Source organism: Rhinopithecus bieti, unplaced genomic scaffold (assembly GCF_001698545.2).
Source record: "Rhinopithecus bieti isolate Rb0 unplaced genomic scaffold, ASM169854v2 scaffold_4104, whole genome shotgun sequence".
In the NCBI taxonomy this organism is placed as follows: Eukaryota; Metazoa; Chordata; class Mammalia; order Primates; family Cercopithecidae; genus Rhinopithecus; species Rhinopithecus bieti.
In genome coordinates, this window is record NW_016804554.1 from 1,573,746 (window position 1) to 1,585,667 (window position 11,922).

The 11,922-nt window shown below is 33.1% G+C and overlaps 1 protein-coding gene across 2 annotated transcripts in view; it reads right to left on the reverse strand.

Moving 5' to 3' along the window:
- Positions 1-1,452: 1,452 nt before the first annotated feature.
- Positions 1,453-11,922, reverse strand: part of PPIP5K2 (diphosphoinositol pentakisphosphate kinase 2) — a 79,884-nt gene continuing 69,414 nt past the window's right edge. For both annotated transcript variants that reach the window (XM_017869156.1, XM_017869157.1), the window contains 2 exons: positions 9,566-9,691; positions 1,453-3,134 (listed from right to left, as the gene is read on the reverse strand). In XM_017869156.1, coding sequence (XP_017724645.1) covers positions 2,983-3,134; positions 9,566-9,691 — 278 coding nt within the window. In that variant the 3' untranslated portion in view covers positions 1,453-2,982. The remainder of the gene's footprint in view (positions 3,135-9,565; positions 9,692-11,922) is intronic.

The window sequence follows — 11,922 nt, forward strand, 5'->3', positions numbered from 1 at the left end:
ACCTGTTTGTACTTGGACTCCTATCACAAATGACTCCTTCAGAAGGAGTGTACAAATTGTTCCCGTGAGCTGGTTCGTGGTGGCACGCACCTATAGTACCAGCTACTTAGAAGGCTGAAGCAGAAAGATTTCTCGAGCCCAGGAGTTCAAGGCTGCAGTGAATTAAGACTCTGCCACTGCACTCCAGCCTGGGTGACAGAATGAGAACTTGTCTAAAAAAGAAAAATGTTCCCAATGGCAAGAATTCTGTTGTTTTGGTATCTCCCGACACAGGAAAAGAGAATTAGAGAGGGGCTAAACAGAAGAGATCCCAACCCCAGCTAAATAAGAATATAGGCAGTCTACAGTGTCCAGATAGTAAGGCAAGGATAAAATGATGTAAAGTTAATAAACACTGTACACTATGTGTAAAGCAAACTCTTATAAACACACAAAGACTGATAAATTTCTACCAAAGTATGAATACAAAACAAAAATGTGGAATCTTGGTTCAAACTGGCATGGAACTAGTTAACAGTGGATATTTAGGTCAGACAGAGTCAACAGAACCCAAAAAGAAGTCTGGATGAAAACAGAAACTTTTTCCTTGGCTAGTGAGTTTTAAGTGGATATTTCTTGAAGAACTTTTAACTTTTTTCTCATAATTGCCATCTATTGCCTTTGTGCTCTATGTTTATACTAAGCACACTGCCACATGTTTTTACTTTACTGTATACCCTTCAGCATCTATATCTTGTCTATCATTGACATAAGGTGTTCAGCACACTTTTCTTCTTCACCAAAAATTGCTGTAACACCCCCCACAAATTTGCTAGTATTTGAGAACGGACTATGTAACTCATTTAAACCAGGGCAGCAGAATCTGCCAACACTAGACTTTAAGGGCTAAGTTAGGTCTGAGCTTATTATATGGCTTTTAAGGGTGAAGGAACTGAATAATATAGTATGAAGATTAATATCTCAGGGTGAATAAACAATTCTTCATGCTGGGGTAGTTCACCTCTTTGGGATGCAGGACTGGGCTATAAGAAGAAATATCTTCTAGTATTTAAAACCAAAAATCTCACATCTTCTCAGGACAGAATCAAGTGAGACACAGATGCTTCAGTCAAACTGCCACTAAATAGTGATAACTATAACATTTTGCTCTGATATAGTAGACTTTTTATTTGTTTTGGAAAATGATTCTAAGATTTTTACAAACAGACACTCTAGTCTACAGAGCAATACTACTGAGTTGGTGACTACAGTAAAGTAACAGTTCTTGCATAACAATAGAAAAAGTGAGTTGTACTGTACTTTCTAGTTTGGAAAATAATATATTGCTATGTATATAGCCAATAATAAATTTCATTTAATATGTAAGTACTAGCTAATAAAAAAATTCCTGATTTTTTCTACTTTGAAAACTAAAAGTAAGAGATAAGAAAATTTTAAAATTTACCATTTAAGTCTCTTTGATTCTGGAAATATTTTAATTAGGTTCCATTTAAAAAAAAAAAAAGTAGATTCCTTATTACCTCCACAGTGAGTACATTAACTACATTTTCACAAACAGAAAACTTACATACATTCAACTGTTTACAAGACATGTCTCCATATAACACATTTACATTCATGTGAAGTACATGAACTTCTTTAATTGTATATATTTATAACTCTTACATCTGGTACCTTTTAAAACAGCTAACATATAGTATGCTTATTTCCTATAAGTTAATTCATATATGACTAAGGTGAGAAGAGTCTCTTTTGAAGAATTACAATACTTATATTCATACCATGGGAAATCAATAGTTTTTCTAAACATAAGTTTCAAGCTAGAGCTTTAGCAATTTAAGTTATTTAACTAGCAATGCATGAAATTCTTATCAGATTGTCCCATTTGGATTACCAGTTTAAGTCATTTCAAGTGGTTCACAATTATTTGTGCATTGGTTGGGGGGAAAAGCACCAAGGATAATAAATTTATTTTTCTTATCATAGATGAAATCACAGCACAATGATTTCAATATCCCTTCAAAAATCTAATCATTTATAAACAGCATTTATTTCAAATGTTCAATCTTTAAGCTTTCTTAGTGTGATCAACTGATACACTAGGGATGAGAATGGAAATGGTTAAAAACAGATGCTATACATAATATGTACTAACTTAACAGAATTCAGATTTCTCCTAACGTTGTTGATTTCCATTTTGAACTGACTTCTTTAGATCTAAAAGAACTCTGAAAATAAATGTAACATTTATACATTTGTCAACTATACTTAAAAAGAAACTCTAAAGGTGCCTTTCTTGTCAACATATGCAACAAAAGTTTTCCTGATGAACAAGGCACCTTGTATGGTAAGGAAATATATAAAGAAAATATTTTCTACAAATTAATATATAAATCTATGTGCACAAAGGTGTAGTTCTCCCAGCTGCATATGTAATATTTTAAATAACATATAATAAAAAAAATTCAAAACACAGATTGAAAATTAGCCCATGTGGCTAATACTCCAGTTGTTAAATATTGCAGCATATATGTCACTGTAACAATTGGGAAAGATATTCTAATCTAAACAGTTAATGAAATCTCTCTGGAAAGATACTTTAAAAGTCCCCAGTATGTAACCCTGGCTATCAGATTTCAACCTAGAAGTTTTTACAGCTAAGATGCAATCCCATGAATATAAAAGTGTGCACAAAGGCCATCTAATCAGACTCTGCAGTACATAGCATTACTGGTGTGACTTTGGTACGAGCCTGCTGGGCTTTTATGTTCCTTTTCATTACTATGTGCACATGGTAAACATCATATTAACAACAATTTTTATCACTCTAAGTTTTGCTACTCACTGAATGCCTACAAACATTGTTTTAAACATTTCCAGATCATGACAAAAGTTTCTTACCTGAATATAAACGAAGAAACCCTTAGATTTAAAACATTTTAAGTGAACACATAAATGCATAAGGAGAAATATAAGAACATTCTATTTTATAAGTATAAAAGTTCCAGCTTCTGCTAAGATTTCATTTCTTTTCCCAGTGTTTTTTTTGTGTTCATGCGTTTCTGTTTTGCCAGTTATACTCTTTTTCCGAGATGAGGTATTAGGAACAACTGCACTAGAAGGTCCACTTGCAGCTACACAAAACAAAAACAAAAACAAAAAACTATTGCTTAAATTTACACAAACAATCCAAGTTCAAATAATACTGCTGATTGACAAAACAATTCTTGTTATAATTATGATGTAAATGAAATGTAAAAATTTAATATAGCATTTTAACCTTTTACTTTTAGAATTCAACACGAATATAGAAAGGTAATGACAATGGGCTGTGTTCACAAAATTAATTTCTCATTTTACTCTACATTCTTCCTAGGAAATTAATATATTTTTATAATTTTTAACTACCATTCATTGTGCTAATGACTTTTAAATTTATACTTTTGGCCTGGGCCTTTTCCTTTAGCTCAAGACATGTATATACAACTGCCAATTGAAACTTTCTTTAAAGATATCTGACAAGAAAGACAAACTTAATGTGCATAAACTGAACTCATCATTTTCCCTACAAGCATCTATTTCCTCCTGTATCTTCTATCTTATCCCACTCTAAAAAGCTAGAATGTAAGAAAACTAGAAGCACTCTTAACTTAGGAATCATCCTTCCATATCTAAACCAACATGAAGTCTTAATGAATTATCAAAAAACTACTCTAGGCCAGGCAGGGTGATTCATACCTATAATCCCAACACTTTGGAGGGCCAATGTGGGAGGATCGCTTGAGCCCAGAAGTTCAAGACCAGCCCTGGCAACATAGTGAGACCCCCTTCTCTACAAAAAACTTTAAAAATTAGCTGGGTGTGGTGGCACACACTTATAGTCTCAGTACTCAGGAGGCCAAGGTAAGAAGACTGCTTGAGCCTGGGAGGTTGAGGCTGCAGTGAGCCATGATTGCAACACTGTAGTCCAGCTTGGGTAAGAGAACAAGACGCTGTCTCAAAAGAAAAAAAATGATAATAAATAAATAAATAAATAAAATAAAAAACCATTCTAGGTGGCATTACTTTACTACATTTCTAATATGGATGAATAGATGTATGGGTAAGCTCCTATCAGACCAATCTTCCCACAGATAACAAATATACACTCTGTACTAAATATGAGGAAGAACTACCTGAAGACACTAAATAGTGAACAAGAGCAGGCCGTTACTAGAGAAGAATCAGCACTTGGGAAAAGGGAACAATATGGAATAAGATTCCCCTTCTTTTTAGCCTGAGGTCAGGCCCTAATACGCACCATGTACAATGGCTACAAGTCCAACATAAGAAGCAGAAGACAAGTATTGCGGCAACCACAGCTGCTAGAAAGTAAGGTGGAAAATCTCAGAAAGGATGAGCCCACAATTCTATTTGTAAATGATGGTCAAATGTATGGCATGAGCAGAGTAAAGTCCAAGGAGCCCAGCTAAAGCAAAATGAACTGAAATTTTTGCCAGCCACTACATGGAACACCATGTTTTACAATCTGAGCTCAGCCAAGGCTAACTCTTTGTTTAAAAACAAACAAAACAATATTTTTTTTGGAGGAACATAACAGAAATAACAAAATCCAGAGTTTCTATAACATACCATTCACAATGTCTACAATATAATCCAAAATTAATATACTAAGAAACAGAAAAAGATCTTTCTTGCTGAGAATGCATAAATTGATACAGATCTCTTTGGAGATGAGTCAGATTAACAGACAAGAATTTTAAAGCAACAATTCTAACTATGCTCTAGGACAAAGATACATAAGTTTATAATGAATACAAAGAGAAAAATCCCTGCAAAAAAAACTATTTAAAACAATCAAACAGAACACCTAAAAGAATAAATATCTGAAATAAAAGGTCTGAAATAAAAACTAGATGGGTTTAACAACAGAATGAAAAGTAAGTAAAAGTAAACATCAACCAAATCAACATCTTTTTTGGAGTATTACCAAAAAGGAAAAAAAATATAGACATAAATATGCCATAGTCAACCTGCTGAAAATCAAAGAGAAAACACTGAAAGCAAGCACAGAAAAACAACCCATTGCATTTATGCGAACAGTAATTCAAATTAACTAAGTCTTCTTATCAGAAACAATGGGAACCAGAAGACAGTAGAATATCATTAAAGTGCTGAAATAAAAAAATTTTCTACCAAGAATTCTCTATTTGGCAAAAACTACACTGCAAAATTGAAGGCAAAATAAAGCCATTTTTCAGACACAATAAAACGAATAGAATTTGTTGCCAACAGACCTGCAGATTAAGAAATGCTAAAAAGCTTCAGGCTGAAGGCAAATGAAACCAGATGGAAACACAGACTTCAAGGAAGGAATAAAGAGCAAAAAATGTGGCAAATATATGGATAAATATAGAACCTCTTTCTCCTCTAAGTTTCTTTAAAATACATATGACTGTTTAAAGCAAATATCATAACATTGTATTATAGTGTTTATAATATATGCGGAAGTAACACATAAGGATAACTATGTATAAAGAATGGGAAGAGGGTAAGGTAAATGAATCTATACAGTGGCAAAGTTTCTATATTTTACTTTCAGTGGCGCAAAATTAACCCTAAGTAGATGGTGAAAAATTAGGAATATATATTTAGAGCAACAACAACAACAACAAAATGCAAAAAGATATAGCAAAAGTCCATAGAAAAGTTAAATAAAATTCTTAAAAATATTGAATTAGTACAAAATAAGGTAAAGTAGGAAAGAATAAAGGTGTAATAATCAAAAGGAATAAACAGAAAACATCAAGTAGTAGACTAACCTCAACAGATCAATAATTACATTAAATGTTAATGAACTGTAAACTGCAACTATAAGGCAGATTTGTTAGAATGCCTTGCATAAGAAAGTTTGATGACCTATATCACATCAGATAAAACAAACCTTAAAAACAAAACATTACTGGAAATTAAAGAGAAAAAAAGTCATGATAATAAATGAGTCAGTATATTAGGAAGATCCCATAATCAAATATGCATTTAATTATATAACAGAGCTCCAAAACACACGAAGCAAAAATCTGCCAAATTAAAGGGAGAAACAGACAATTCGGCAGTTGTGAGTGTAATTGCTCTCTGTACAATTGATAGAACAACCAATCCCTTCCTTGACCACCTCTCTGCCAAAGAAAAACCAAATAGTAAAGACAGACTATCTGAACATTATCAACAACCTTGACCTCAGGCACAATGATAAAATAGTGTCCATTAGGATCAATGAACTATAAGACAATCATTTGGGGTTTTTTTAGTACACATATTATATTCAAAATATTCCAGTTGTTAAGCCATAAAATAAGTCCTACATTTAAAAGACTGAAATCACACGGCGTATCTTTTATAACTGCAATGGAACTAAATAAGAAATTGATTAAAAACAATAAAAAACCCCTGAATATTTGGAATTTAACCAATATAATTCTAAATATGCAATGGATCAAAGAAGAAATCACACATAAACTAGAAAGTATTTCTAACTGAATGATAATGAAAATACAATATAACATTTGTGAGACGCAACTAAAATGCTTAGAGGGAAACTTAAAGTTTTAAATGTTTGAAATAGATAACAATCAATGACCTAAGAAACTAGAAATAGAGGATAAAAGTAAACCCAAAGTAAGTAGAACGCAGAAAATAATTTTTAAAATAATTAAAATAATTTAAAATAATTTTTTAAAATTGTGTTTTAAGGCCGGGTGCCGTGGCTCACACCTGTAATTCCAGCACTTTGGGAGGCTGAGGCGGGCGAATCACCTGAGGTCAGGAGTTCGAGACCAGCCTGGCCAACATGGTGAAACCCCATCTCTACTAATAACATAAAAAAATTAGCCAGGCATGGCAGTGGTCACCTGTAATCCCAGCTACTTGGGAGACTGAGGCAGAATTGCTTGAACCCGGGAGGTGGAGGTTGCAGTGAGCCGAGATCACACCACTGCACGCAAGCTGGGGCAACAGAGGGAGACTGTCGAAAAAAACCAAACAAACAAAAAGTTGTGTTTTAGACATAAAACCAACAGGAAAACAAAGAGCCAAAAGTTGGTTCTTTGAAAAAGCCAACAAAATTGATAAATCCCTAGTGAGAATGATCACAAAAAAAGAACATAAATTACCAGTATCATGAAAGTTATTACCACATTCATTAAAAAGATAATAAAAGAGCAACAAATGTGACAACTTACATAAAATGAACAAATTCCTAAAAAAAAAAATACAACTACCAAAAGTATCACAAAAAGGAAAGATAAATTCTATCAAAATTAATTGAAATAAAATTAATTCTATCAAACATTCAAGGAAGAAATAAAATCTTATAAAACTCTTTCAGAAAATAGAAAGCACTTCCAAATTATTTTATGAAGCTAGCATCACTCTGATACCAAAACCTGGAAAAGGCATTACAAAACAGAAACAAAATACTACAGACTAATATCCTATCTTTTACAAATGCAAATGCAAATTTCTTCAAAATCAAATTCAACTATCTTTTGTCAGCATTTTTCTATCTCGTGGCACATTTGATTGTATTGTTGATCCTTCCTGAAATGCTCTCTTACCCTGACTTCCAAGATATTATTCTATCATAATATTCTTTCCGTTTCTCTGATATACTTTTCCGGTTGATGATCCTTCTTTTTCCCACTTTCTTATCCCATACAGTGACATGCTACTCTGTTCGTTTGTCTTACCCTATGTTTTTTTCCTCAGAGAATTTTATAGACCTTCATATATATAATATATCATGACTGAGTAGGGTTCATCCTAGGAATGCGAGGTTGACTTAGCATTTGAAATGTCAAATATAACACCATTTTTACTTTATTACTTAAAAATGTATACGAACTAATGCATTTATTATGTGTCTAAAGAACAATGTACTGAGTCAAAATGCATTCAAATCCTAGGTCTACCGACTACTAGCTATGTAAGCTGAGATTAAGTTACTATCTCTGTTACTTTTTTCATCTGTAATGGACATAAGAATGGTATTGACCTCTAACATTTATAGTGAGAACTATGAGAATAGAAAAATGCTTATAATGTAAATAACTATACAAATGTTAGCTTTTTGTGGCGTATGGGATGCATCACGACTTATGTTTAAGATACTTACTCAATTGTCTGTTGTTCCACATACTTATTAGTTGGAATGTGCAAGGTTCAAATCTATAATATTTGTGGTTTAAGATACTGCCCCTGACTACAAGACCTGGTAATCTGATAGTAATCAGGTATAATAGATCAAATCAGTAGCACAGAGCGTTATTGAAGTTTGTGTTTTGATAATCATAAAAATACATTATCAGTGGAAGAGTTTGGATTGAGTCTTGAAGGATGTGAGGTAAAAGGGATAACATTTTAATAGAAAAAAAGGCATGAATGCTAAGGGAATTTATTTGGGGAGAAGTAAAGAGCAGTTTGGATACAATATAACAATTAATAGCAGTTACCATTTAGTGAGTGTTTACTATGTGTGCCAAGTACTTTATATATAAGATTGCAATCATTTCTGACAATTTTATGAAGAAGGTAGTATTATCCTGATTTTATGACTATGAGACTAAAGATCAGAGAGGTTAAGTAACTTGTCCAGAGTCACACAGCTAATAAGTAGCAGAACTGAGATTTTAATCTAGGTTTCTCTGACTGTTAAGCACAAACTCTTAATCAAAAGAACATTTGAGAGCACTAAGAAGAAAAGAATGAAGACATCTGCAATGAGGCCGTTGTCAAAGCTTTGGAGGTATATGAAATTCTCTGAGGAAAAAATATATAGGGTAAGAAAAATGAATAGAGTATCATGTTCTTGTCTGGGATAAGAAAGTAGAAAGAAGAAGGATCATCAAACAAGAAAAGGAGAGGAATAAGATAAATGGATAGAATATCACAATAGAGTAATAGGGTAAGACAGCATTTCAGGAAAGGTCAAAAATATTAAATGTGCCATGAAGCTAAAGTAGAAAAATGCTAATAAAAGATAGTTAATTTTGGTAGTCACGTAATCAGACTGAGAATGGAGAGATGAAAATATTCTCAGGAAAGAGAAAACAATTTTTTTCTTTCTTTTTTTAATACTTGAGACAGGGTCTTGCTATGTTGCCTAGGTTGGACTTGAACTCCTGGGCTCAAGTAATCTTCATACCTCCACTTCCTGTGTAGCTGGGATTACAGGTGTATATCACTATGCATGGCCCATAGAAATTTTCATATAAGATGATGCCTTAAACTCAAAAGAAAGGCAAAAGAAGACAGTCCATTAATTAGTTTGGGGAAAAGTGTGATTGTGAAATATATTTTGTGAACAGATGTGGGGAGACAGGAAGACAACAGACAAAAAACACATATATATCAATAGACTACAATAATAGATTTTTAACCCTTAGGATCATTACGTTCTAGGGAAGTGAAAAGATCCTAATTAAAAACAAATTTAACATTTAAAAGCAAGTTACTATTCCTCTTATTTCTGGGGCAAATCCACAAACTCAACACACACACCCCTAACCTGGTTTGCTGCTTGCTTTAGTACTCTTTAAGGTAGCTGGTGGTGTTGGGAGGATCTTTGCAGGTGTATACGTATTTAAAGATACTTTTTTTCTCATTATTGGACTGGAACGTAAAGCTGTAGAGGCTAAAAAAAATAAGCAAACATGTTAATTTAATAATTTCCTGCCAATTATATCTTAACATCACAGAAAATTTCTTATAATTTAGTGACCCTACAAATATTCATAATAACAGAAGAAAATGGTCAAGGTAAGCTTTGCAAGGTAAATTCAGCAAAATCATCTTTTTAAATAAAAAGATAGTTCTCTTATGGCCTTAGACAAATCGATGTTTTGTTTATATTTTAAATAATAAGCATTTAAATAGTATGCACCAAAGGAATGCCAAGAAGAGAGCAACAGACTTTATCCTTTCCTGACAGAAACTGAGGTTTTTAAGGCATGGAAAAGAGCTAATGGCATAGCTTTCTTGAATGGTAACAGAGTCAGTAATCCCCTCACCAGGTGTGGTAGTTCATGCTAGAATTACAGGCATAAACCACCATGCCTGGCCAGGGACTGGGAGGATAAATTTCAACTGGCTAATATAGAAAAATAATTTGATTTATTTATTACTTATAATTTAGTTAGGCCAAGGCGGGAAGATCGCTTGACCCCAGGAGTTCAAGACCAGCCTGGGCAACACAGGGAGGCCTCATTTCATTTTTAAATTGAAAATTTAAAAATTAGCTGGGTCTGTGGTTCTAGCTACTCGGGAGGCTGAGGCAGAAGGACTGCTTGAGCCTGGAAGGTTGAGGCTGTAGTGTGCCATAATTGTGCCACTGCACTCCAGCCTGGGCAACAGAGCAAAACTCTGTCTCGGGGGGAAAAAAAAATAAAGAGACAGAGTCTCAAACTGTTTTTCTCTAAAAAAAAAAATAATAATAATTATAGATTCAGGGATGTTTCATCTACAAATATAATGGTATACTAAACTACCATATTTAGGAATAAACTAATTAAGTTATAAGTAATAAAAGACACTATTTTCCTATATTAGCCAGTTGAAATTTAACTAAATGAGAGGGAGTGAATTTTAAAGTTGGGTTTTTCCAGTTCTCTTTCTAACTAAGGCAGAGAAATTGAGAGGTGTAAAAAGGAGAAGTAGGGATAATTCTTAAGTATGGAATCCTCTAGGCAAGGACAGGCCAAAGTAGGGGATATATTAGGAAGAACCAATAATCAAATATGCATTATATAACAGAGCTCCAAAACACACAAAGCAAAAATTTGCCAAATTAAAGGGAGAAAGAGACAATTCTGCAGTTGTGAGTGTATCCAATATATTGACTCATTTATTTATCCACTACCGGCATGAGCTTGTAGATTCCCTAAACAAAGGGAGATGCAGCGTGCTTTTGAAAATCAAGATGTGGGCTAGTTATGCCAAATGTGCCTTTGCTGGTTGACACCTACAAAGAATGATTATACATTTAACTGAGGGAGCTCAAAGTAGTTATTAATGAAAATAATCTAAGTGATAAAAAGTCCTTAAAACATCATAAAACAACATAAATTTACTTAGCCCTTTCCTGTTTGCATATTTTTACCCTATTCTATAAACTTCCATCACTGACTTATCCTAATTAATATACCTACTCCTTTTTCTCCAACCTGATTATTGTCACTTCCCCATTGTAAGCTATCTTTTAGTATTAATATTTATTTATTTTGCCTTAGGTGAGAAAAAAAACTTGGAAGGACAGAGAATGATTAACAGTTCCTTTTCCCTTGACATAAACACCACAAAATGAATATAATTCTGTGTATATGATGATATATATATATCAAGTTACAGCTTGATAACTCAGAGAATTGCAAATAATATAAATATCCTATGATTTAATAAATATTATTCCTATAGTTACTCTACAAAATGCAAGATTCAAATACTTTCATCATTAACTGGCACCCTATTTTCTTTGCTACTCAAAATAATGAGAAAATAGAGGCTTTAGAAGACCTGGGTTTTAGTCTTGCTTGACCACTAACTCATTGATTTCCTTAACTGTATCTTTCTATGATTTTTTTCTTTAAATAGTAAAGCTGTTCTTACGTGAAATCTTAAATAAAATAGACCAAAGCAGATACTCTGGTTGAAGCAGCCATGAAAGACACAAGTCCTAACTATTCAGCATCTTTCTCTTCCTCATGAAATTTCCACAGGCTCTTGGGAATACAGTTTGAAGACCACTGAACCAGATTATCTCTAAGGTTTACCCAATTCTATGAGCCACATTAAGTACATTTGCTTTCTCATTTAGTTCTGTTAGTAACTAATTGCATGAAATTTTTTTTTTTTTTTTTTTTTTTTTTT